We start from the raw sequence: 24,633 nt of genomic DNA, 5'->3' as shown, positions 1-24,633 counted from the left end.
CCTTTCTTGCCCAAAGCAGAACCCCAGCCCACATTTCCAGTATCTCCTGGAGATAACTAGCTATCAGTTCAACTCAGCGTGGTGAAAGACAAACTTAGAATCACAGAATGGTTTGGGTTGGAAGGGACCTTAAAGATCATCTAGTTCCAACCCTCCTGCCACAGGCAGGGACAAACTTCTCCCTATCTTTAACTTCCTTTTTAAAAAGATATTTCCTGGTTGCATTTGGTTCCTCCAGTTGCCTTCTTTTATTATGCTTTTCCAATTAATCTTCACTGTGACTCTAGTTATCTAAACTAACACCAGTATCTTTTCCTGTAAAAGTTTATTTGTGTACAAAATACATCGCTTTTGGCTTTGACATTTATTATAAACAGTCTGTAATATAAAACCAATCCATCTAAAATGAGTGCTACAGTTGGCTTTGCAGAGGCGCAGTCCCTTTTTGCAGTCTCGCAGAAATTCAGAGGCCCTGAAGCTTGCTGAAAGTACCAAACAAAAACAGTAGTTGGTTTTTAAAAAGCTATTTCACAATAAATAACATATTTTTCTATTTCTTGATTTATGAGAGACTTGGTAATGTTTTAAATTATTTAAAGACTTAAAGCATCTTGTGGTCTGACATTTTCTATATTAAAGTAAAGGTTACAGGGGTCACTCAGCACTTCCCTTGGGAGGGTGGGAGCTGTTACTCCTGTTTGAGAAAAACAACAGCTTCTGCGACAAGGCATGAAACTGAATCAGGCAAGAGAAGTTTGCGCTCTTACCACTGGGTTATACCATCATTATTTCAAACAGAGGCAAATTGTCATCACAGCTGTAAGCCCTTTGATATGTTTTGATAACTTTCTGGTGTTGCAGCTGGCCTTTTTTCCAGTCACAGTTGGAATGAATATGTACAGATTTAAAATACATGAAATCAAAGCATGAAAGTGGCTTCTGGGCTTGATGATGATCACAAAACAAACAAAGAATTGTTCCTAAGTGTCATTAACCTATGTAACAAGCATCATCTCCTGAAACAAATCTGTTTCCCAATTGGATCTCAATTATTGAAAATCATATAGTACAGTCTATCTTTCCTGTTCCTTTTGGATCATGCTTCTCGTCATTGTTATTTGACTAATTTCTAAATTTATTATTTTAGTTCTAGGCATTTGGATCTCTTACACTGCCTAAGTATGAAGCTTAAGTCTACGTTAACTGCTAGAACATTGACATTCACTCTGTTTATAGAACTGATTTTCTGCGTTCTTCCTGATAATTGAAAGTCAGCAAATAGGAAGATACTTTATTTTAAATGAGAAACTGGATATATTTACCTGTCTTCAACTGTCTTGTTGGAGGGGTAGAAGACCTTGAATGAAAATCCACTTCTTGGAAATGAACCCTGTAAAGAAAAATGTATATACCACACTTTGTGTGAGTAAAATACGGTACAAATAGTAAGAGAGACACTTGAATGTGACTGCATTCCCTTCTTATTTTGGTAAAGCGTAAGGAAATCTTACAGGATTTATGCAAAGACAGTCAGCGTTGGTGACAGTGAATGGATCATATTTATCTGCAACGACGAGCATATCTGGCACAGGATATACCCTCAGGGAGTAGTCGTAGGCCCAGTACACAGGGCTGACGTACAGCGGGAGCGGTGTCAGGTGGCCTTGTGACAATATGGTCTTGACAAACTGCAAGATAAATAGCTTGTTTGAACCATTTTTGACAAGTCAGACTCATTCCTGCAGATACTAATGCCCTGTTAATAAAAGAAGCTTTGAACCTGGAAATGTTTGTTATGTATCTCACTCCCTCTGATTATTAATGATTTCTAGAGTAAAGCAGCAACTCCCCTACAACAGTCAGCTGCTGGTTTGTTTGTTGTGTTGGTTTTTTAATACACAAAGTCCTTTCTAAAACATATCAACCAATATTTGAAGATATCAAAACTATTTCATCGATCAGACTCTCCAACAAACCGCAGAATCTGCTTTCCTCCCACCCAGGAAGTACCAACACTGCCATAACATTTCTTTTGTAGTTTTTTTCCCCCTCAGGGCTTTCCTCGCAGTACCAGTTAACCACAAGGCCCACACTTAAACACAGTCTTTTCCCTGAACTGGGGAAATCATTTGATTCCCAAATGATTTCAATTCCCTTGGCTGTTCTGGGAGTTGCCCTGCTCCAGACACCAGCTGCCGCTTTCATTTGTTTTTTCATCTAGCAAATTCCAGCTGGGATATTTTGGTTCCTGAAACTCTCTCCTCAAGCCCCTTGAAAGCTTTTATTATCTCTAATCAATCATGTAGCTGCCGTTAGGCTCAGTTTTCCCCTAAGGGCCCAAATCACTACAGCGACTTGGTGGAAGGGCCTTCTGTTGAAAGAAAATGATGTACCAAGCATAGGCCCCATTATTCCACTAATACTAGGCCTAAAGTCGTGATGGAGTGAGGGAAGAAAGATCTAAAAGAAGTTTCCAAGTCAAACAAACAAAAAAAACCCCCATAAAATAAACAGAAACAGACTCCATCCATCACTGCAATGAGGCAGTACTGCCTGGATCATTCTCGTTCAATTATATCAGTCAGTCCCATCAACTCTTGCTGTGCATTCATTAACTAGAATCATAACTCTGAGCGCTGTGGCCATGTATCAAAAGCAGGATTAAGACTTCAACTGAGAAGGCAGAGGAAGCAGATGACCTTTTGGAAAAGTGACATGCTGCTTTACGGCAAATGTCACTGGTTAATTGATGAAATCTTAAAAAAAAAAGGTAATTTGTATTAAACTTTGCCTTTAGGAATCAGTGTTTCTTGGTACAACATTCATTGCTGGTGCACATACACCAAGAGGCAGCTGCTACGAAGTTCTGCGTTCAAGGGCACCTGCAGTGGGACAGTCAGAATGGCTCAATGCCATCAATCAGCATCAGGGTTTCAGTTATTTTACTGTCAAGGTGTAAATTTAAGTAATAATACTAAATGTATAGATCCTGCTTACAATCCCTCTTGGTTACTCTTGCAACGTGTCGTGAGAATGCAGATCAGAACACCCTAAATGCAGACCAGCTGATTAAAGAAGTCAAGGAGATCTCAGCAAGAAGTGCTGAACACAACTCACATGGTTGGGAATGTCCATGTTGCTGCTAGGGAAGCGGACACAGTTTCTGCACATTTTGTTTACCAAATCTTCACGAAAGATAATTATTTCTTGGGTGCAATATTGAATCCTAAATGGAAAACATTAGGAAATTCAATAAATTGAGATGAAACTAAAAGATAGGGAGCTGCATTATAAAGTCGATCTCTCTCTAATGCAACAAATGAAAAAGCACATTTGAATTAAAATAATACTCTCCCATCTTCCCTTCATTCCCTCCAGATTCAGAAAAAACATGATGCTTTTGAGCAGGATTTTTATACTCGCTGTCAAACTTTTAGCACTACTTCCTTTCATCACTAATTTATTTATGTCTTAATGTATTTAAAACTAGTTACAATTAATGCAAGTGAGGAATTCTATTAATTTGAAAAATTTAAGATCAATTTTTCCAAAATTTGTAATTTTTGAAAATTACATCTGCACATAAACTAGTCATTTATTAAAAAAAAAAAATAAAATAGCAGGAAGTTACACTGTTACCTGCAAGGATTTGTGGTGAAAACTGAAAATGGCACCAGCTGTCTGAACTCCTGAGTAATATTTTCAGCCAGGGGAGGTCTAAAATACATAGCAAGAGATGTATCAGCCAAGACTCTTAACCTTCTTTAACTATTTAACCCAAAATCTGAAAAAGTGAAGCGAACTGACCTTGGTAAAATAGAACCAGGACCAGGGTCTTCAGGGCCAGGAACAAACACAAATCGACTACTGGAAAAAGTTCAACATATCACTTTTATACAACATGATCCTAGAAGTATCTGAACATTGTTTTATACTGCTGTTACTCTACAGATGCATGCAAATAACCTGTTCTGGGGGCAGAGATGACAGCTCCTCCTGGCCTTACAGACCACATAAATCACAGCTAAGGTGTAAGATACGTATCCTCTCCTCACTAAAGTGGAAGAAACCTTAGAAAATGTTCATCCTGCAAGAGGGACTGGCTGCGGGAAGGGAGACAGACCAGGCATGCAGCCTGGCTCAGGACCTTAGGGGCTACTGTTATAAATTTGATATATAAATCAAATATATATTCCTTCTGGATCAGAAGCCAGACAGGATAAGTGTGGCTGCCTCCCTATTTTACTTTCCTTTGTATATTCAGATCTCTGTAAAAGGGATTTAGTTCTCCAGGCCTGGAATGGGGCTCCCACAGAGCAGGCACACAAGGAGAAGTAAATAAAAGATTCCTTTGCAGGATTGCGTTGCTTTGGTTAGTTCTCAAACTAACAGCCATGGAGAACTGTGTATGCAAGAATGGAAAAGAGAAATGAGATGCCTCCATGTAGGCAGGGGTCATCTTTCAGATGACACTTTCCAGGGCTGCTACAGAGAGCCTGTAGGTGCTTGTAGCAGCATCAAGACTTCACCATCAGTTTATAAAGCAGCACTGCTCAGGCAGAACCCTGCTGATTTCGAGGGAATTCCACGGAAAAAAAGGCTCATCCAAATAGCACTTTTGGGGAATCACGGGCCATGTTTAATCCATGTGGAACATGTTCCAGGGAGAGGCAGTTTCACCTTTGCTCACTCAGTCACAGCTTCCATGGCCAAGCTATTTTAGATAAAATCAAAACCTTACACAGCTCCCAAAACAAACTTACAGGCCTAATACAAGACCAGCTTGCTATCTGATCATCGCTGGCTCACAATAATGAGAAAACATGGTAGCTGTTAGCTTCTTAAAGTAATTAAAGCAAAGGTTTCACAAATTAAACAAATTTCTCTTTTCATAGCACTTTGCTGTGTACCTTTTATGAATGCTGGGATATTCACATATAATATCTGCAAGAGCCTTCAAAGAACCTAGAGTCAGGAAAAAAAATATCTGTGATACACCTGGTTAGACAATAAACACACATTACATGAATCACCCCAGTACTTCAGTACATTAAAAAATGTGTCACTTAGAAAATAAGTGTTTCTTTTCTGCTCTCTTAATTTGTTTTGCCATCATTATTTTAATTCAATGTACACGCCCAACTGTATACAAAGACTTCCCCACCTTTCAGTGACTGAATTTGATTTTTTCCATATGGTGCAGATGAAAAATTTCCACAAAAGAAAAAGCAGGTTGGAGGTGCAGAGGAATAACCTGGGAAAATAAGAGTATCTGTGAGTATAACATCCAGTCACTTCACTATCTGCAGCCTCCAGCCCATTCCAGGAAAGGCAGAAACTGAAACAGCCCTTCAAGCTCTGCTGCTATTAATACACCTGAACTATTTTCTTGATATAGGTTTGCGTTGTCTTAAAAAGGATGATGGCAATGGACACGTCACTTCACTCTGTTATTTACAGGCCCACTTCAAACACCAGTGTGTGTATCCAACTAACTACTGACCCAGTCATAATTACACAAAGTAAAATTATAATAAATAATTTTAAAATGCACTCTTAAAGAGAAAAATAGCGAGTAGGTAGCAATGGATTACTATTAGCCTCCATGCATCATTCCAATTCAAGGGCTCTACTGACATTTAATTCGCTCTTTGGCATTACAAAGCAACAGTAACTGGAACTGCCTGAGCATTTTAAGAGTCTGATGAATCCTCACAATATCACTAATCACCCAGAAACATATGCTTTATAGCAAGGAGTGAAACAAGAAACCCGATTCCCATCCCTAAAAGCAAAATAAAAACATCTACTCAGGCATTCATCTCGCGCTCCAGGTTACTCTCCACTCCTAACATGCAGTACCAGACTTGGATTTAATTCACTATTTTTCAATGCAGTTGGTAAATAGGACAGAATTGTTTATACCAGAGAAATGGCTCATCAATGTTTTTTCTTTGCTGTTCCACTCAGCTATTATTTTTAGTTTATAACTATGAAGCTTCTTACTCGCCTATTAAAAAAACCTCTCAAAATAGTAAATGCAATGTACGCATCTTTGCCAGTTGTGTTCAGTGTATTATCCTCACTGACCAAAGTCCCTTTATTACTTCAGCACATGCAATCTTAGGTCAAGCTGAGATTGCTTCAAGGATCTTGCCAACTTTGATCAAGATAGTGAACTGGTTTTGTAACTTCTGGATGCGTGTGGTAATTTGTATCCAGTTTTCTTTAGGTGAGTAGCAGTTTCCCACCCTGAATTTTATGTTGCTTATTTTCAAAGCAGCCACCCTCTCACACTTCCATTCTACCTAAGACAGACAGGACAAGCTGTTCCAAAACTGCTCGGGAATACAAAGGAGTAATTCACAGATCTTGCAGACACTTGGTATCCAAATGTTGCCAACTTTGCTAATGTAATGATGCGTGGAAGAAACAGTTCATATTTTAAGAGTAACTGACATTTTTTCATTTGTAGAACCAGAAAGCACTCGAGGGACTGCTGATCTCCAACGAAGTAAGAAGTTTTCCTTAAACTAAGCCTAGGAAGAACTTTCATGAGCAAGGGAAACATTCTTGTCACAGCACGTGAAATGGCTACTGTCCAAAACAATATTAGTACTAAGTGATTTATGAAGTGTCAGCTTGAAAAAATAGAGAATCATAGAATAGAATGGTTTGGGTTGGAAGGGACCTTAAAGACCATCCAGTTCCAACCCCCCTGCCACAGGCAGGGACACCTTCCACCAGACCAGGTTGCTCCAAGCCCCATCCAACCTGGCCTTGAACACTGCCAGGGAGGGGGCAGCCACAGCTTCTCTGGGCAACCTGGGCCAGGGTCTCACCACCCTCACAGCAAAGAATTTCTTCACAATATCTCATCTCAATCTCCCCTCTTTCCATTTAAAACCATTCCCCCTCATCCTGTCACTCCATGCCCTTGTAAAAAGCCCCTCTCCCGCTTTCCTGTAGCCCCTTCAGGTACTGGAAGGTGCTAGAAGGTCTCCCCAGAGCCTTTTCTTCTCCAGGCTGAACAGCCCCAACTCTCTCAGCCTATCTTCATATAATACAATCCAATTTTTAAAACCGTTAAAAGAAAGATTCAAAAGAAATATAATAGCAACCATGAAATGCAAGTAGCTGTCACTAAAATTAGAGTGAGACTTCACTGGCTTTGGGCTTGGGTTCAGGACTCTTGAAAATTGTTGCCTTTTTCATTTGAACATATAATTTTGAAAACAGGCACACAAACCACTGCCTTGCTGTCAGTTGTACACTGTCCTGCTTTCCCTGCCCAACACGGATGCTCACGTGAGCGACCACATGACGAAGAGTTCTCAAAGCTAAACCAGCATAAAACTAATTCTCCAACAAAGGCAATTATTTTTCTGCTGGGGTGTTGCCTGAATTAGCTCACCATGGGGTCAGACTTCCCAGCCTATGCCAAGGAGGGGACACAGCCACAGCTGGGGGCCGAGGACCAGCTAGCCATCAGACTGCCTTGCTGCACTCGTCAGCTCCACCCACCAGTGCTGCTAAGGACTAAAAAAACCAGTAAACATTCTCTAAAACAAGGTTCAGAGTCAAAGCGGTTCTCACCTACCCGAAAACATTGTGTGAAGCTTTTCCAGTACTTCTGCTTGGTCCAGCCATACATCAGAAAGAAACACAAACATGGCATCTTCATTTTCATCCTCCAGCTGCTTTAGTTTGGCAGAAGCCTTTACTGAAGTTGAAGAAGGCCCTCCAAAGAAGTTTACATTCCCATAAAAGGCTCTACATCATTAAAATATTCAAGTTATATTCTCAAACAGTTAGTAGTTTTGATTATGACTCAGTTAAGCCATTTTAATTATTATTATGATGACAGGTAGCTCAGTTGGTATCAATAATCATCTAGTACTTCATGGAGAAACCAAGGAAGAGAAATGGCAGTCACCTCGATATAAAGCAGGGGCACTGCGTAATTTAACAGATCATCTACAGTTGCAGTCTACAACTACCTGAAGGGAGGTTGTAGTGGAGTGGGAGTCGGCCTCTCCTCCCAGGCAACTAGTGATAGGACAAGAGGACACAGCCTCAAGCTTCGCCAGGGGAGGGTCAGGTTGGACATTAGGAAGCATTTCTTCTCAGCAAGGGTCATTAGCCATTGGAAGGGGCTGCCCAGGGAGGTGGTGGAGTCACCATCTCTGGAGGGGTTTAAGAAAAGCCTGGACATGGCACTTAGTGCCATGGTCTAGTTGACATGGTGGTGTCAGGGCAATGGTTGGACTCGATGATCCCAGAGGGCTCTTCCAACCTCATTGATTCTGTGATTCTGTGATCTCAGGGTAATATTTATCCTTGGTTCTCTCCCCCATCCGTTCCTTAAGCAACAACAAATTTCTTATTCTCATGTAATAGTTATCTAGTTCTGCAATTGAGAAGGGCTCAGATCCCAAAGGTTATTATATGGAGAACTCAATGGCCTTTGGAAGGGTTCTTCTGCTAACACTACAGGCTTTAGTACTGGTCCAAGTAGACCAGCAAGTCCCAGGACTGCTTCCTTAAAATTGTATTTATTTTGAAGCATTTGGGGAGGGGGAAGAATAGCATACTTTAATGTCACAGAAATTATAAAATAATAACGTGCTTACTTAGAAACCCATAACAAGATACAGAGTGAGGCTGCTGAAAGTCAGTTTTATACCTAGTGGTAGCAGAAGGTTCAGTAGGCGGAAATCCAAAAGCGTTCACATGAAAAACTTCATCTTCATACCAACCTAAGAGATTTTTGAACAACAACATAACCTTTAGTTTTTCTAACAACATCATGTCCTAGACATTAGTCAGACAGTTGGCAGCTGTGCTGCACAGCTAGTCCCAGCCTCCATCAATCCCTCTCTTGTGATAACACCAGTTCCTGTGCTGTTCCGTGGTGAACCAGACCAGGGAATGATCTGGCTGAAAAACAGGCTGAGCAAGAAACCAAGTATTTTTTTACCCCAGACACTTCTTTGAATGGATTTGCTGCACAGCCACATAAACAACCTTCTCAACCCAACCAAGTAAGAATGTTGGGGAACAGGAATCCTTTTTGCTGGCACTACCCCAGAAGAGTCTCCATCAAATGGCCCCCTTTCTCAAGAACTGTCCCACCTGTCAGAGGAACAGAAGTAACAGGGTGATACTTGTCTCCACTATCATTGACTTCTATTTAGTTTATTTTACAAATTTTAAACATAAAATACATTATTAGAAATAGACTGGGATTATGTGTATTGCACAGTGTAATATCCTACCAGAATTTTGGTAAAACATGTCCAAGGCTCCAAAACTGCAAGCCCTTACATCGTGGTAATGAGAAGACTCACTAAAGCCTCTGAAGGACCAAAGCTTTGCCAACAGAAAGCAGCATTTTCAGATTGTTAGATCACACTGTTTTGTTATTCTAGTCTGTCTTCCTAATCTAGTCATATCTCCTCTGAGCATGCTGGAGCCAGGCTAAGGCCAAGCCTCAAAGCTGCTGCAGATGCTCACGTCCCACCAACATTTCTGAAAACCACCGATTTTGCCGAGCTCTGTTCTCTGCCTCCAGACCCCACTGTACAGGAAAGGCTTAGGGCCAAAAATCTCCGTCACAAACTCAGCTTGTGGTCAAGCCTCGTCGACACAAGACTTGTCTGTTCAGCCACATCTGGCAGACACGTAACTGCAGCAACAGCCATTAACAGCATAACTTATTACAAGCTAAGACAAACAGTCTGCTTTACCTTCTGCCAAAACAAAGCATGATTCAGTATATAAACCACTGTGGAACTGGTGCAGAAAAGTTAAGAAATATATTTTTCTTAGATCAGGACCCTTAAAGTAGCTCTTTAGCCAAAGTTTGCTTTCCAGCTGATGTAATACATTTGGACACTACGGCAAGTTCATAGGCTGCCTTCAGAGCCAGGCAATCACCTGGCAGCAGAGCAGGTAAGCTCACAAACAGCCCGCAAGCAGGCACACGCTCTGCTTCCACTAGGAGGAACACTAACCTTGTCCTTACCCACTCTGTGAAAGGGCACTGAGCTGCAGCAAGCAAGGAATTTGAAAAGAAGGAAAAAGACAGAGCTGCAATTCTCAGTATGTAATTTTTAATGGTCAGTACGGATTCATTATTCAATTTAAAATTCTCTGGCTCTATAGGAAATTTCTTCAACTCTTACAGAAAAAGGATATGGCTTTACTAAGGTCTAGCTGGACGACTCCTGTAGGGTCTTCTAGGAAAAATTTCCCCTAAAAAAGAGGATTAATTAATAAAGTAAAATATACCCCCACACATAAATGCTTCAATCAGAAGCATCTATCAGTCAGCATTTAGAAGCATTTAGTCTAGCGGGTTTTAATACTGTGAGCTTAGAACACACCAGCAGAACTGAAAACAATGATAGTTTATAGTAAGTATATCTTAGCACCTTCCCTCTGAGCATTCAAAAAAGCATTCAAAATTCAGTAGTGAGAAGAGAAAGACATCTTCCCTCACACACTAGCATCAACTGCTTGTGGAAAAGACTCTTCTTAGGGAATGGATCTTGCATCACTGGCATTGATGGGAGTCCTGGTGCTGACTTATATGACAGGATGAAGTGGTGAGATATTTAAACCTTCTCATTTTGTAATACATTATAACACTGAATGAATGGTGACCTAGATACTCCACAATAAAAAGCAACTTACCTCCTTGAGCTGAGTTATCATCCCAAGCACAATCACTTCTCCCACTTTAGCTGTATTGCCCAATAGAGTTTCTATTGTTTTAAGCTGGAACCAAAGGCAAAGAATCAAATAAGAATTAAATTCAAATTAATAAAATTTGTCTACAACTACCTGAAGGGAGGTTGTAGTAGAGTGGGAGTCGGCCTCTTCTCCCAGGCAACTAGTGATAGGAGAAGAGGACACAGCCTCAGGCTTTGCCAGGGGAGGTTCAGGTTGGTCATTAGGAAGCATTTTTTCTCAGCAAGGGTCATTAGCCATTGGAAGGGGCTGCCCAGGGAGGTGGTGGAGTCACCATCTCTGGAGGGGTTTAAGAAAAGCCTGGACATGGCACTTAGTGCCATGGTCTAGTTGACAGGGTGGTGTCAGGGCAATGGTTGGACTCGATGATCCCAGAGGTCTCTTCCAACCTGGTTGATTCTGTGATTCTGTAAATCAAACTCTCCACATATCTATTCTTAAGCAAGCAAGACAAAGCACCACCATGTCGACTAGACCATGGCACTAAGTGCCATGTCCAGTCTTAAACACCTCCAGAGATGGTGACCCCACCACCTCCCTGGGCAGCCCATTTCAATGTTTAATGACCCTTTCTGAAAAGAAATGTAGCACAGTTTAGGAAAATATTTCCAATAATGGCTGCTAGCATAAAGAACTGCTTAGCAAGTAAATATTTATTGTGATTATTATTTTGCTTACAACTGGATTAAAACTGAAAAGAAGAAGCGGCAACTTCTGCTCTTGCCTAAGAATGTCAATTGTAGTAATTGGATCCTTGGCAGGATCCAATCTGACGCAGAGGGCCAGCCTGCACCCATCCAGTAACACTAATTACTTTTATGGAAGAACCTTAGATGGATGACAAAGAATACTCCAGAGTGTCTGGACAAACTTATTTTGGTCTGTCAAGCTGCAGTTAAGAGAGAGAATCCTCCTACGACACCAGCATGAGCAATGCATTTGGCACTGCTGACAGGGAGGATAGGAAGCAGTCAAGGGAGAAAGATGCCTGTACAGCCTGGATGGAGATGCAGGCTTGACTCAGCTAACGTCAGCTGCTTTTTAATACATGATGGCATGCCCGGAACAGGGAGAAGCAGGGAAGCTGAGCAAAGCAAAAGCTGCTCTTTGGTTCACACAGACACACACCCCTTCAGCTTTTTTTAAAAATATGTAATACCTACATAATATAGGGAGAGCATCTACTATGAGAAAGCTGAGATGTGAACAGAACAGACTAAACTTATGACCTTATTCAATTGTAGGTTTGTGAATTTAGTGCTTAGGAAAGAAAGAAGCAGGAAAAATATCCCCAAGCAGAGGGAAGCAAAGTGTGATAACCCAAACAGCTAATGCCCTTCCACCTCAGGAAGCCACGCTTCTCTTGCACTTCACAGCTGCTTTTGTGTGCCTTGGTCATCGTGCTGATCTGAGCCAAATACCTGCATTTTTGACACACAGGCTAAAAATGATCGAAAATAACTAATTCCCATTGATTACCCATATGGGATGTAAAACTAAGATGTCATTGGAGAACTATTACTGCATTAAAGTGTAACACAAGCACAGTTCCCTTTGCAAGAAAAAAAAACAGATTTTTTTACCTGGAATTTGCTCCTGCTGTCATCAGGATGTGCAACGACTGGTGAAGGAGTAAACAACTCATGTCTATGAGTCCTCTGCAGAAACCAAAATTGAAGTAATCCAGTTTAAAAATAAATGAGCACTGTCAAAAAGCCCGTTCATTACAACCACTATACAAAATACTTTTTAAAGTTCTCTTACTCCATTTTATCCAGCAATGTTTAATTTGTTAAGCATAATCAGTTCTTTTGACAAGAATCTGCTTCTAAGAAATAGATGATCAATAATACTGGACAATGAAACTAAGCCCAAAAAGTAACAGCAAATCTGTAATGCTTTTAAAAGGTGTTTTTTGTGACTACCTGGAAGGAAGGGGTGAGAGAGCAAGGGAAGGTAAACTCTATTAAATGCTACCCATGTGGAGCAGGTTTCTCTTCAGGGCAGGGCCTATTAAAAGTAATCACTTTTTTTTCTGTGTTAAATAACAGGAGCAAGTTACACTAACAGATAAACTGCAGAGAGCATGAAGAAAATACATGGTAGAAATTTTCACTTCTTTCACTGTTTTTCATGCAGTCTGAAAGTTTGTTCCCTTGGAGCAAACCCAGCACTACCAGCCCATGTAACACAGGCAGTAATTCCTGTCAGCAGCTCTCACCCACACAGTGACCTGAACCTTCACTGTTTTGGAGGTCGGAAAGGAGTGGATATGACATCCAAACACGAAACCTGTACCACAGAGGGTCTACGTGAAACCATCGGGCAAAGAGGTGCCAATACACAATAGAGTCTAGGAAAAGGGGGTCAGGATATACCCTGTGGACACCTCCTGCTGCTGTCTTCTGTGAGTGTGCCAATTCCGGCAGGTTTCACAGAATCACAGAATCAATGAGGTTGGAAGAGCCCTCTGGGATCAGAGTCCAACCATTGCCCTGACACCACCATGGCAACTAGACCATGGCACTAAGTGCCATGTCCAGGCTTTTCTTAAACACCTCCAGAGATGGGGACTCCACCACCTCCCTGGGCAGCCCCTTCCAATGCCTAATGACCCTTGCTGAGAAGAAATGCTTCCTAATGTCCAACCTGAACCTCCCCTGGCCAAGCTTGAGGCTGTGTCCTCTTGTCCTAGCGCTGGTTGCCTGGGAGAAGAGGCCGACTCCCACTCCACTACAACCTCCCTTCAGGTAGTTGTAGACTGCACTAAGGTCACCTCTGAGCCTCCTCTTCTCCAGGCTAAACACCCCCAGCTCCCTCAGCCGTTCCTCAGAGGTCAGACCCTCCAGACCCTTCACCAGCTTGGTCGCCCTCCTCTGGACTCGCTCCAACACCTCAACATCTTTCTTGAAGTGCAGGGCCCAGAACTGGACACAGGATTCACTAATCCTGATCACCGTTTGTATGAACTAAAGCTTCTTCAGTTAATGGTTAACTGCTCTTCCAGGGCAGAGCTTCCCAAATTGCAGTACACATACTCCTAGTGGCAGCAAATCCTTTGGTAGGTAGAGAGCTGTTGCTGCTCTGGATACTAGCACACAGTCCAAAGGACGAGCAGCTCACGTGGTTCAGCTGGGTGCCACCCTGCTGCCTGCGGGGTGGCACAGACAAAAAGCTGTGCTTGCTGTCTGCCTGCGTCCAGGTGCTCCGCTCACACCTCGGGTCAGGGCTGCGCAGTACCTGCCAGCACCGAGCAGGGTCTGTGCTGTGGATCAGCCCACTGCAGTTAGCACAGACACCTGAAAAACAACTCCCAGGTCGTCTGATGAGCAGCTCACTGCCCATCCCATCACTGCTCCCATTGGGCTGCCCGACAGCAGCAGAGCAGAACACAGCATGGAGTTAGCAGGCGAGTGATGTGGGGCTGGATCCCAACTTACTGGGTAAGTAGAAGAAAGGGAAGAACAGGGTTGTGACCCTGTTCTGAGGGATAATTAGTGCCATGGTCTAGTTGACATGGTGGTGTCAGGGCAATGGTTGGACTCGATGAGCCCAGAGGTCTCTTCCAACCTGATTGATTCTGTGATTCTGTGATAATCAGGCAGCGAGTGCTGAGGGGCTGATTCTTTCTAGCTCTGTGCACAGCCTGGTCCAGAGCCACCATCTACAGCTGCTGTCAACACCTGCAGCTACCATCACGGTGGTGCAGAGCAAGTCATGTTGGGAAACCCTGTTCTGAAGTTGTTCACAAGACAAGCACGTGCCACCAGGAGATGACAAGGAGCGGCTGGCTCTCACCGAGCATTTTGAAAACTGGAAAATGAATAAAGGAACTAAACCAGAAGAGAACTTCAGTGCTTCAAGGAGAGCCTGAATGAGAGCTTCCCAGGGCTTTGGGTTTGCATTGTCTCAACAAGCACTACATACAATGACATGCTTATCAAATGCAGCACCGAGAGACTACAGGAGGGAAAACAGCAAGACACACATAAAAATACATAATCCACTCTTACAACATGACACTAAAATGCAGAAACACATGAATCCATCATGCTGCATAGTGACAGCTGAGGAGACTAATAACACTAATACAGATCCTGTTCTTATTCAGATTTTATTTAAACTGTAGCTTACAAAAGCACCTCAACACAAAGCACTGTTGTACATGTAAGAATATAAAAACCAGCATTTTGTTTGTGTATTTTATTAAACAAAGCAAAACTTTTTCTGACCTGTTGTAAGATGGAGTAGCGTTCACGGAACAGCTCGGCTTTATCTCTGGCAGTTCCAAATAAATTTGGTACACGAAAGTTGGTCATTGACAGCCTGCAAGGAGTTTAACAAAATCAAGATTAAAAAAGGTATATTCCACACACAAAAATGACTTATTGATGTAGAAGTTGTAGGAGGCTGCAAAAGCTATAACACTACTGCATAATTTATTTACTCAGTGAGGAAAATTTCTGCTAGGGATCCTGTGTTTCTGCATTTTGAAGGCTACATCCATTTCATTTCCCTCTAACTCACAGGCCTTGAGATTTATCTTTCCACCTGAATGGGACTCAGCAGAAATCAGTTTTGAAAAAAGCAGTTATGTCTTTTAAGTGGCCATGAACAAGAGTATTTTCTTCCTCTTGGTTAGGACATTGTCTTCATGGGGTTCTCTGCTTCTCATAGCCTGGAAAGCTACAAAGTGGCATTGGAATAAAACTCCTACTGCAAACACACAGATTGCTTTTGCTGGACTGGCAGAATCATGGAGCAAAGCTAGCAAATGAGTTGTACATTACATAAAGGTCTATCATGTAATGATAGGACAAGAGGACACAGCCTCAAGCTTTGCCAGGGGAGGTTCAGGTTGGACATTAGGAAGCATTTCTTCTCAGCAAGGGTCATTAGCCATTGGAAGGGGCTGCCCAGGGAGGTGGTGGAGTCACCATCTCTGGAGGTGTTTAAGAAAAGCCTGGACATGGCACTTAGTGCCCTGGTCTAGTTGCCATGGTGGTGTCAGGGCAATGGTTGGACTCGATGATCCCAGAGGGCTCTTCCAACCTGATTGATTCTGTGAATTCTGTGAATTCTGTAAACGTGGTTGGACATTTTACTGTCTGATAAACACCTAAGTTTCAGAGGTAGTAACATCACAGGCAGCACAGAATACACTGCCTCGGGGGAGACAGATCCCCATTTCAGCTTCATCCTACTGGACTCAGAAAAACCCAATGGCACATTTAGTTATGAGCCAGCATTTACCATAGAGTCTGAGTGGCTCTTTAGAGACTAAGAAACAAAATTATCTCACTTTCTCATTCAAGCTTGAGATGAGCGGACCCAAGAGGGAAAGATTAAAAAACCATATAGAAATAGAGGCTTTTTTCTTAAAACAAGTAGTTAAAACTTAAAATATGCAAGACTTACGGTAGAAACTTCTTTCTTTCTGAATTATAAATATAACGTGGAATATCAAAGGCTCCAATAATGTTGAAAACATTTTCTCTGAAATAAGAATACATTTACAACATTATCTGAGGTGGATCAAACAAACAGTAACAAAACATGTCGAATAAAATTATATTTGTTTTGTTCCCTATCACCCTGCATTATCACCACTTCTCCCACATTACCTTTGGGATACCACTGCATCTTCTAATTCTAAAAAGGAAATTCTGCAGAAGTTTATTTAGAAATGTCTCCTTCCCTTGCCATCCTCTGCTATCTTTTTTGACCACCATGCCTTTAAACCATGGACATGCACAACTCTTCAGCCTATTAATCAAGTTGATATATCCCATTATATTTCCTGGTTCAGCTCTCTCCTCTGATGTCTCTCATTTCCCTCTTCTCCTAAGTGGACCAAATTCACCAGAGTAGATAAAATTATCCCATGAACCTTCACTAAGGCTGACAAGCACAGGACAACCACCATTGCCTATCAGACATCGATGTCTTAGGCTTCAGAGTGCATTTCCCACAACTTTGTGCAACATAATTCAAGAGAGTTGTACAGGCTGGCCCTGTGATCTGTAGAGCTTTTCCCTTCAGGACTCTGTACTGACAATCTGTGCATACAGATTTCTCTTCTGGAGCAAAAAATACATAAAGCAACACCAAGAAAAGTTGCACTCAAGCCATCTGCATCATAAAGGTTCCAACAACGAGGAGAAAAGTAAAAAACAAATTTGCTTCATATTGAGAAACGGTGGGATCACAGTATCTAACTGACATGCTCAGCAAACCATTTATTTTCGTGCTTTGCATTACGATGTCAATACACAATGTAAACACTAAGGGAAACACATTCATCACAATCACAAATAAAGTTCTCAGAAGCTCAAGTAATTGCTCTCCGCTTTGTTATCAGAGAGGGAAAATCAATCACGGTTTTCAAAAAACCAGCCCTGCTCTACAAAACAGCAGAAACAAGCACCATGGAGGAAAACTCCTCCAAGTGCCTTCAGAACACAAGTATCTTATGAAAGGCACAAAAATAACCTTAGATAATTATGAACTAGAGAAAAGGAAATAAAGACATGAAAAGGAGTAACAAGTTCTCTCTGTATTGTAACTCTTGGTTTATTTTATTGCTTAATATTCAACCTGTATCACACGTAACACATAACCACAGCATTTTAATTCCAGAATGTCAGCATTATATTTAGAATCCCCTGGAGGCCTATCCACGAGAACAAATTTTCTAAGAAGGAACATTACTAACCTTCAAAGACAGTACCAGGAAGACAAAAGCACAAAGCAATTACTGCATGTGTAGCACTGCAGAAAACGCCTGACATTTATTTCCCAAGAAGAAATAAGGGAATGCACAGCAACTCCCATAAACCTCCAATAAAAGAATAATGTCACCGTACATAGTTTCATCTGATGCCTGGCTACATTCTTGAACGGCTGCTTCCACTGTGGATTGTTCAATCATATTAGATGACACTGAAAAGAAAGGATTGAAGGATTAAAACTGTAGCCTGTGGGAAGTAGTAAGAAAGTAAGTAAGTAGGTCTCAAATATTGGACCAAAATGGTTCAGTCTTCTCAGAGGAATCCATTCCACAAATAAGCATATTGTCATTAAGCTAATGACACACGCTGTTGTCTCTTTACAAATGGATCACTTAATATTCCTACCAGAAGGATACATCTCTAGTGAAAAAATAACCCACACACATACTATGCCAACCATTAATTCACTAAACGTGGAGAACAAGACAATTATAGTTTATGCAAAGCTGCCAAATATACTACAAATGTGTTAGGTCTGAGCTTTCACATGCTGGAGGTTAATTTTGTTCCAGAACATTATCACACAGATTGCTGCCATAAATAAGCATTCAAACAGTTTAACACAATTTTGGAGATGGGCACGTTGTTGTCATCATGGATTTAAATGGATAATTGAAATGAAAAAATATTTCTAAACATTAATGTTTGGCTGAATTTAATGGGAAGACCAATGAACACAGATTCACAAAAGGACTTGGTCAGCATTGCCTGGGCTCCTGGAACAGAAACCAGTACCTGAAAACCTGCCCTTGAGTTCCCCATTCGGGGCACGGGACTTAAAATCACAATTCCTGTAAGACAGCGACAAACAGCAGAGCAAAAGGGAGCTAGCAGGAATCACAGGAGAGACCAGCATGCGTCTCTGCCCCTAACCTCAAACAACTCACGGACGTTAGCTGGACAATATGGGAATTTACAGCACAAAATTACACCATGGTCAAAGACCAGTGTTGAAGTGCACTGACTGCGTGTCCTACCTTGGCCCTAGAGCTTCTTGTACAGACTCAAGTTTGTTCAAAAAATGTGGATGCATTAATTTGTACCCGCAGGCTTTATGCTAGATCAGGACCAGTTCTTCAAACTGCTTTTACTGCCTGTTTGATCAGCTATGATCTGTGATCCCATGGCCACAGCAAGAATATAAAGCCATAACTTCATCAGTGCCACCTCCATCAGTCACATTCTTTAACTAAAGGTGCTCCAAGTCCTATGTTTTGTGCTGTCAGACTGTGACAGGTATATTTTGAGCCACTACCCCATGCCTTTCATGGTGCTTAGGAGCAGAGACGCTGGATCTGTGCACCTCAGGACACAGTGTCCCAATTAAGCAGGATGTAGTCCCCAGACAAAACACTCCTGCTATGATGATGGAGTTTCAGGCACGCTCAGAACCACATGGGTCATGAGAAGTTTACCAGCAAAAGCTCAACTCTTTGAGTGTCTCATGTTTTTATGGGATTTTCCAGGAGTTTTCTGGATTGCACTTTTGGATTTAGTAATTTATGGAATTTGATGTACTTTCACACACCAAGCAGGTACAGCTTCTCCAGCGCTACAGTGCCCCAGCTGGTATCAGCACCTTCTGCCCAATGTTACTACCATGAGATCAGGTTGGCATAGCAGAACCTCAGCATCTGCCTTGCTGCTTCAGAGAACATCCAGGTGACAGTTAAGCTCCGTCCACAGCTGGTTTACGTGAACACACTGGACCATTATACTGGCACATCTGCATCTCCCACTCCACTTGGATGCAAGGGCAGTGATCCTGAATACAACTGCTTCCTTCTTGCAGTCACAGCTAAGCCCCTCAGATGATAGCTGTCAACAACTCCAACCCTTTTCTGGACCTGGACTACTAAATAACAAGTGAATTGACTTCTCATTATTTCTTGGGTTTATTTTAATATTTAAAATGATAGTTTCAGATGCAAAGATGACCATACAACTTCAGCTAGGTGCTGTTAGTAACTGGCATTGAAAAACTTCACTACTCTTGGAAAAGTCAGGAGGTACCAGGCTGCCAACTTTTTAAATGGCAAAATTATACTATCTTGTGCTGACGTTACAAACGTTGGTATTTAACAAAACAAAATGTCAACAAATACATTTATCTTGATCAACCCAGCAGAGCAGAATGACACCTTAGTGCATATGCTGCCAGTAACTCTGTTTAAATAACATTATAAGCACAAGATAAACTTAGAAAGCTTAAGAAAAAAGAAATTGTTTACTTACAAGGCTGTTTTTCAACGGTATCGATGACATTTTCAATTACATCGTCAAGTTCTACTTCATTGACGGACTGCAAAGCTTCGGTAAGATACTTCAGAGCATCCCTAATTCCAATGAAGAGAGTCAGCTCAAAAAGCAATATTCAATAGAGTTTATACAAACTACACCAATTTTGGCAGCTGTGCACATAATCATTAAACGGCTCGTGATTAAAAAAGTGGAAATAATTAGTACTGCATAATACTGCACTAGTTTAAGTCAAGGATTGTAGAAAAGCCCACATTGGAAGGCAACTCTGGAAACCATCTGGTCCAACTTCCTACTGAAAGCAGGGACTTAGATTACACTATCCAGGGCCCCATCGAGCCAAGTCTTGAGTATTTCCAGTGAGGGAGATTCCACCACTTCTCTAGTCAACCTACTCCAAAGTTTGTTCTTACAGCAAAGATTTTATTTTAAGCTTGTGCCCATTCCCTCTTGTCCTGTAACTGTGCATCCTTGAGAAGAAAGTACCTCTGTCTTCTCTATAACCACCTTTTAGGAAGACTGGGATTAGATCCTCCTGAGCCCTCCCTTCCTGAGGCTCAATAATCCCAAATCCTTCACATTTTTTCCATGTCAAGTTCTCCAGCCCTCTAATCATGCAATCATAGAATCACAGAATAGTTTGGGTTGGAAGGGACCTTTAAAAGCCATCTAGTCCACCCCCCCTGCAATGAGCAGGGACATCTTTCACCAGATCAGGTTGCTCAGAGCCCCATCCAACCTGACCTTGAATGTTTCCAGGTATGGGGCATCTACCACCTCTCTGGGCAACCTGTGCCAGTGTTTCACCACTCTCACTGTAAAAAATTTCTTCTTCATATCTAGGCTAAATCTCCCCTCTTTTAGTTTAAAACCATCACCCCTTCTCCTGTCACTACAGGCCCTGCTAAAAAGTCTGTCCCCACCTTTCTTATAAGCCTCCTTTAAGTACTGAAAGGTCACAATCAGGTCTCCCCAGAGTCTTCTCTTCTCCAGGCTAAACACCCCCAGCTCCCTCAGCCGTTCCTCGTAGGTCAGACCCTCCAGACCCTTCACCAGCTTGGTCGCCCTCCTCTGGACTCGCTCCATCTCGCATCCAGAGATGGATGGAAGCGGCCCCCAGCAGCAGCACAGGCAAAACAACGGGGCTCTGGAGGAGGGAGCCCGAAGGCCTCAGTGAGGCGGCGAGGAAGAGGAGGGAAAGGCGTTATCGCATCCCCGAGGAGGCGATGCGGGGGTGCGGGCCTGGCCCTGACCAAACGCCACAACGCGCCCCGAAAGCAGAAGGTGGGCTTGGGGGGGGTATGAGAAGAGCCCCCGGCCGCAGCGAGCACCGGCCCGGCAGCCGCCGCCGGGCCCAGCCGGGGGCCTGGCCCGAACAGCTCGTCCCGGGCGGTCCGACCCGCCGCGCCCCCGCCGCTACTCACGCCCGCAGCAGGAGCCCCCGCAGCCGGAACGCGGAGCCCACGCGGTGCCGCAGCCGCTCCGGCTCCATGGCGGGCGCTTGGCGCCAAAGGCCGCCGCGCCGCCCCCGCCGCCCTGGCCCTGCCCCGGGGCGGGCGGAGGCTCCGGGACGGCCCCGCCGCGGGCTGAGGGCGCCGCGCTCGGGAGCGCGGCCCGGCTGGCGGCCGGTGTGCCCGCGGGAGGCGGGGGGATCCCCGGGCCCAGGGCCGGCGGGGTCGGTGCCCCGTTGTTTCCCGACGCCCTGGCTGCCGCGCCGCCCGCCCCGGGGACGGAGCCGTCCTGTGCCGCGCTGCCCAGCGGAGTTACGGTGCAGGTTCCCGTCAGTGAATTTCACAACAAAAAAAGCAACATAAGGACACCACGCACAGTTGCTGCGATAAAATTACCCAGGGTGTTATTTTATTGCCTTGCAGGCAACGTAGTTCACAATACTTCTGCCTCCCCTTCTCTCCAGTGCAGGTTTCACTGCATCTCCAGTAGCCCGGAGTCTCTCCAGCTTCAGTTTCACCTGCCATAAAACATCCATCAAATATATGGCCAGCTGTGAATCGGTCTTGCTTGCACTCCTGTGACCGAGCCTTGTTTCCACCCTTTGACACTCTCAGTCTATCAGATGGCACGGGACGCTTCGCTCCCATTCTTCATTTTCATGACAGGACAAGGGGGCAACGGGTGCAAGCTGGAACACAGGAGGTTCCACATGAATATGAGGAAAAACTTCTTTAAGGTGAGGGTGACCGAACACTGGCACAGGCTGCCCAGAGAGGTTGTGGAGTCTCCTTCTCTGGAGACATTCAAAACCCGCCTGGACGCGTTCCTGTGTGATATGGTCTGGGTAATCCTGCTCCGGCAGGGGATTGGACTAGATGATCTTTCGAGGTCCCTTCCAATCCCTGACATTCTGTGATTCTGTGTGATTCTGTGATTCATTTCTTCTCACTCGTTGCTCAGTCTCTCCTAAGGTGCACCAGCCCTGGATCGAGGTGCCAAGTTTCCTAGGACAGCTCTCAGTTGCCTGAGAGTTTAGTATACGGTGAACTCCTAGTTCTTCATCACTACTCATGTGCCAGCACTGTCAGACAGGGATCCCTTCCAGTTGGTTCTGTCTTGGCCAACAAGCACGTGATGGACTCCACGGCTGTTTTTACACATAACCAGGGAACCACTGTTGTACATGGTCTTTCTTTTGGCCTTGAGCAGCTGAAGTCTGTTGCAACATGGTATAGAGCATGATAAATAAATACACTACACCTCATACAGTTCCAGGCTTGTGGGGCAGCTGCCTTCTCTCCAGATGAAAAAATTGATGTTTCATTCAAACTCTGTGAGCCCTGTCTCTCAAAGTACAGCTTTACTCCACAGAAGGCTCAGAAAGCAACTCTGAAAGAAAATTCCTTGATCAAAAGACTGCAGGGATATTAAAGACGGATAAAAAATGCCAGCCTATTTTCTATAGTCCATTCTCAACTGCATAATTTATAATCACTCCTCCGCATCTAGGAGCTCATGGGTGAAGCTGCATCTACTCTCTTGAGATGAAAAGCTACCATCCAACACGTCTCAGCTATTTTGGAAGGAAATATCATATTTTTTGTCGCGGGCATGCAGCTAGGTGCAAATTATGAACCCAAGCCTTATGTAAGTTCTTCTCTTTGCTAAGATTACTGCTTATTCTGCTTTCAAGAAAATCTGCTTTTGACATTCAGCTCATGTCTCACCTGCAGAAGGAGGGTACACCTGGAGAAGGAGCGTACCCCTCATCTAAAAAACCACTCATTTTCTTGTAAGATATGACCAAACTGGGAATATAAAGCATATTCCCGCAGCATCCTGCTGTATTTGGGGCTGTGTTAGGTTGCCTGGAGCCTCCCACCAGAGATATAAAAGTATTCCAGCATGAGCTGTAGACTTCTGTTCCACCGAGCCATCTGCCTTGAGCTCTGGAAGCCATGCCCAGCTCTTTGTCTCCGCCGCCTGCCATGGCTTTGTTGGACATCCCAGCGCTACAGTCGCAGCACACGTGGCTCGAGGGCAGAGCGCCAGCTGAGAGAGCCTCATGATTTATGTTTATCAGACAGCACATCTGCCTCCTGCCAAAGGTGAATCGATGGGATCATTTTGTTACACCGAGCATGACAAATACCTAATTTTCATGTCTGTCGCTGCTCCACTGGCAAAACCACGGGCTGCTGACTTTGCACCGTTCCTAAGCTTCCGAGACATCACATTGTAGCTCTACCTGACCTATAGATCTATAGATCGAGTTTGCCTGTTACCCATGTTTTTCTTAACTCTTCCAAATGCTTATTCCTGTGTTTTCACCATCATCCCAATGCATCATCATTACATTTCTTCATTTTAATATTAGCAGTTATTGACAGGAATAGTTAGCGTCTTCCCTCCTAGACGCAACAGAAGTATATATCCCACTTTCATAAGAAAATCTTTACTTTTCGGTGTCCTTTTACACTGAAGTGTTCATTTCTCACAGGTTCTACTCTACTGCTCCTTCTAAGAGCTGTACCTGTTTTATTTTGCATTCCATTCATCCCAGCTGGATCCACAGTTCAGCTGGAACTCAAATGAGTTATTGATCTGACAGTGTAAGGGCTGGAAGGGCAGTGTAAGAAGCTATTGCTTTTCCCAGTCTGCTGTTTAAGGGCAGGGCAATATACATAATATATATAATGGTGGGGATAACAGGGATTGGAAATCCCTCAGATAATGAGAAGTGTGTAGTTTGGGTGATGATGGGAGATGACCCATTGAGATCCCAACATCAGCTTTATTCTGTTACTTACCTCTAGCTCAGCACTGGCCCCAATACACACTGTGCAGCACCTCTGGTACTCTGAAGTACTCTACCACACCACGGTACGTAGCTTCTTGCTTCATCTGCTTGCCAGCTACAGGTTAGAGGACAGCACTCATAGGATGTTTCTCTCTGGGGTCAACAGTTTGAACTCCTGTATAATTGTTTTAATCAATATCTGCTACTATTTCATAGCTGCTACTTCTGGCAGAAGCGTAGCTTGTCTCACTTTCAGAGACAGCAAGTTCTGCTGCAGTTGTCTTAAACCACCTCCGATGTTGAGACTGAACTCTTCTGTTCTTGCACTGAGTTTGTGTTTAGGAATTCTGGATGGGGTTTTCCTTCTTTCATGCTCTTTATTCACAGGCTTCTGCATGGTTTATTAGGCCTTAAACCTCACACCGTAACATTTTGCATCCCTCACTGGGCAGACGCTGTGTTCTGGCCCACGGCACCAACAGGGCCCCTTCCAGGAGCTGTCTATGGACCGGTCTAGCAAAGGGCGTCCACACGGCCACCTCCGTGACCCCGAACAGATCGCACCCGGCCTGCTCC

General features: G+C 43.4%; 1 protein-coding gene across 2 annotated transcripts; it reads right to left on the bottom strand.

The window, feature by feature from the left end:
- Window positions 1-373: 373 nt before the first annotated feature.
- POLE2 (DNA polymerase epsilon 2, accessory subunit) lies at window positions 374-21,309 on the bottom strand. Of its 2 annotated transcripts, none has more exons than XM_068416607.1 (19): window positions 21,230-21,309; window positions 19,782-19,882; window positions 17,622-17,697; window positions 16,174-16,251; window positions 14,988-15,081; window positions 12,339-12,413; window positions 10,699-10,782; window positions 10,202-10,257; window positions 9,750-9,799; window positions 8,687-8,759; window positions 7,601-7,773; window positions 5,165-5,254; window positions 4,911-4,965; window positions 3,808-3,867; window positions 3,640-3,717; window positions 3,118-3,226; window positions 1,512-1,688; window positions 1,323-1,390; window positions 374-482 (listed from the first exon to the last, which is right to left on the bottom strand). In XM_068416607.1, the coding sequence occupies exons 1-19, from the start codon at window positions 21,295-21,297 to the stop codon at window positions 464-466; spliced, it is 1,584 nt and encodes a 527-aa protein (XP_068272708.1). In that variant the 5' UTR covers window positions 21,298-21,309; the 3' UTR covers window positions 374-463. The 2 variants fall into 2 exon arrangements, with proteins under 2 accessions (XP_068272708.1, XP_068272709.1); XM_068416608.1 differs by having other exon boundaries at window positions 3,808-3,864.
- Between the last annotated feature and the right edge of the window lie 3,324 nt (window positions 21,310-24,633).

This window comes from Nyctibius grandis, chromosome 20 (genome assembly GCF_013368605.1).
Source record: "Nyctibius grandis isolate bNycGra1 chromosome 20, bNycGra1.pri, whole genome shotgun sequence".
Classification (NCBI taxonomy): Eukaryota; Metazoa; Chordata; class Aves; order Nyctibiiformes; family Nyctibiidae; genus Nyctibius; species Nyctibius grandis.
This window is presented reverse-complemented; position numbering and strand designations above follow the sequence as displayed.

Coding starts and splice junctions, on each gene's coding strand:
- POLE2 (XM_068416607.1), bottom strand. CDS start 21,297: ATGGAGCCGGAGCGGCTGCGGCACCGCGTGGGCTCCGCGTTCCGGCTG. Junction 16,252..17,621: donor CAGGCATCAGATGAAACTAT/GTACGGTGACAT, acceptor TTCTTATTTCAG/AGAAAATGTTTTCAACATTA. Junction 1,689..3,117: donor ACATGGACATTCCCAACCAT/GTGAGTTGTGTT, acceptor TTTATCTTGCAG/TTTGTCAAGACCATATTGTC.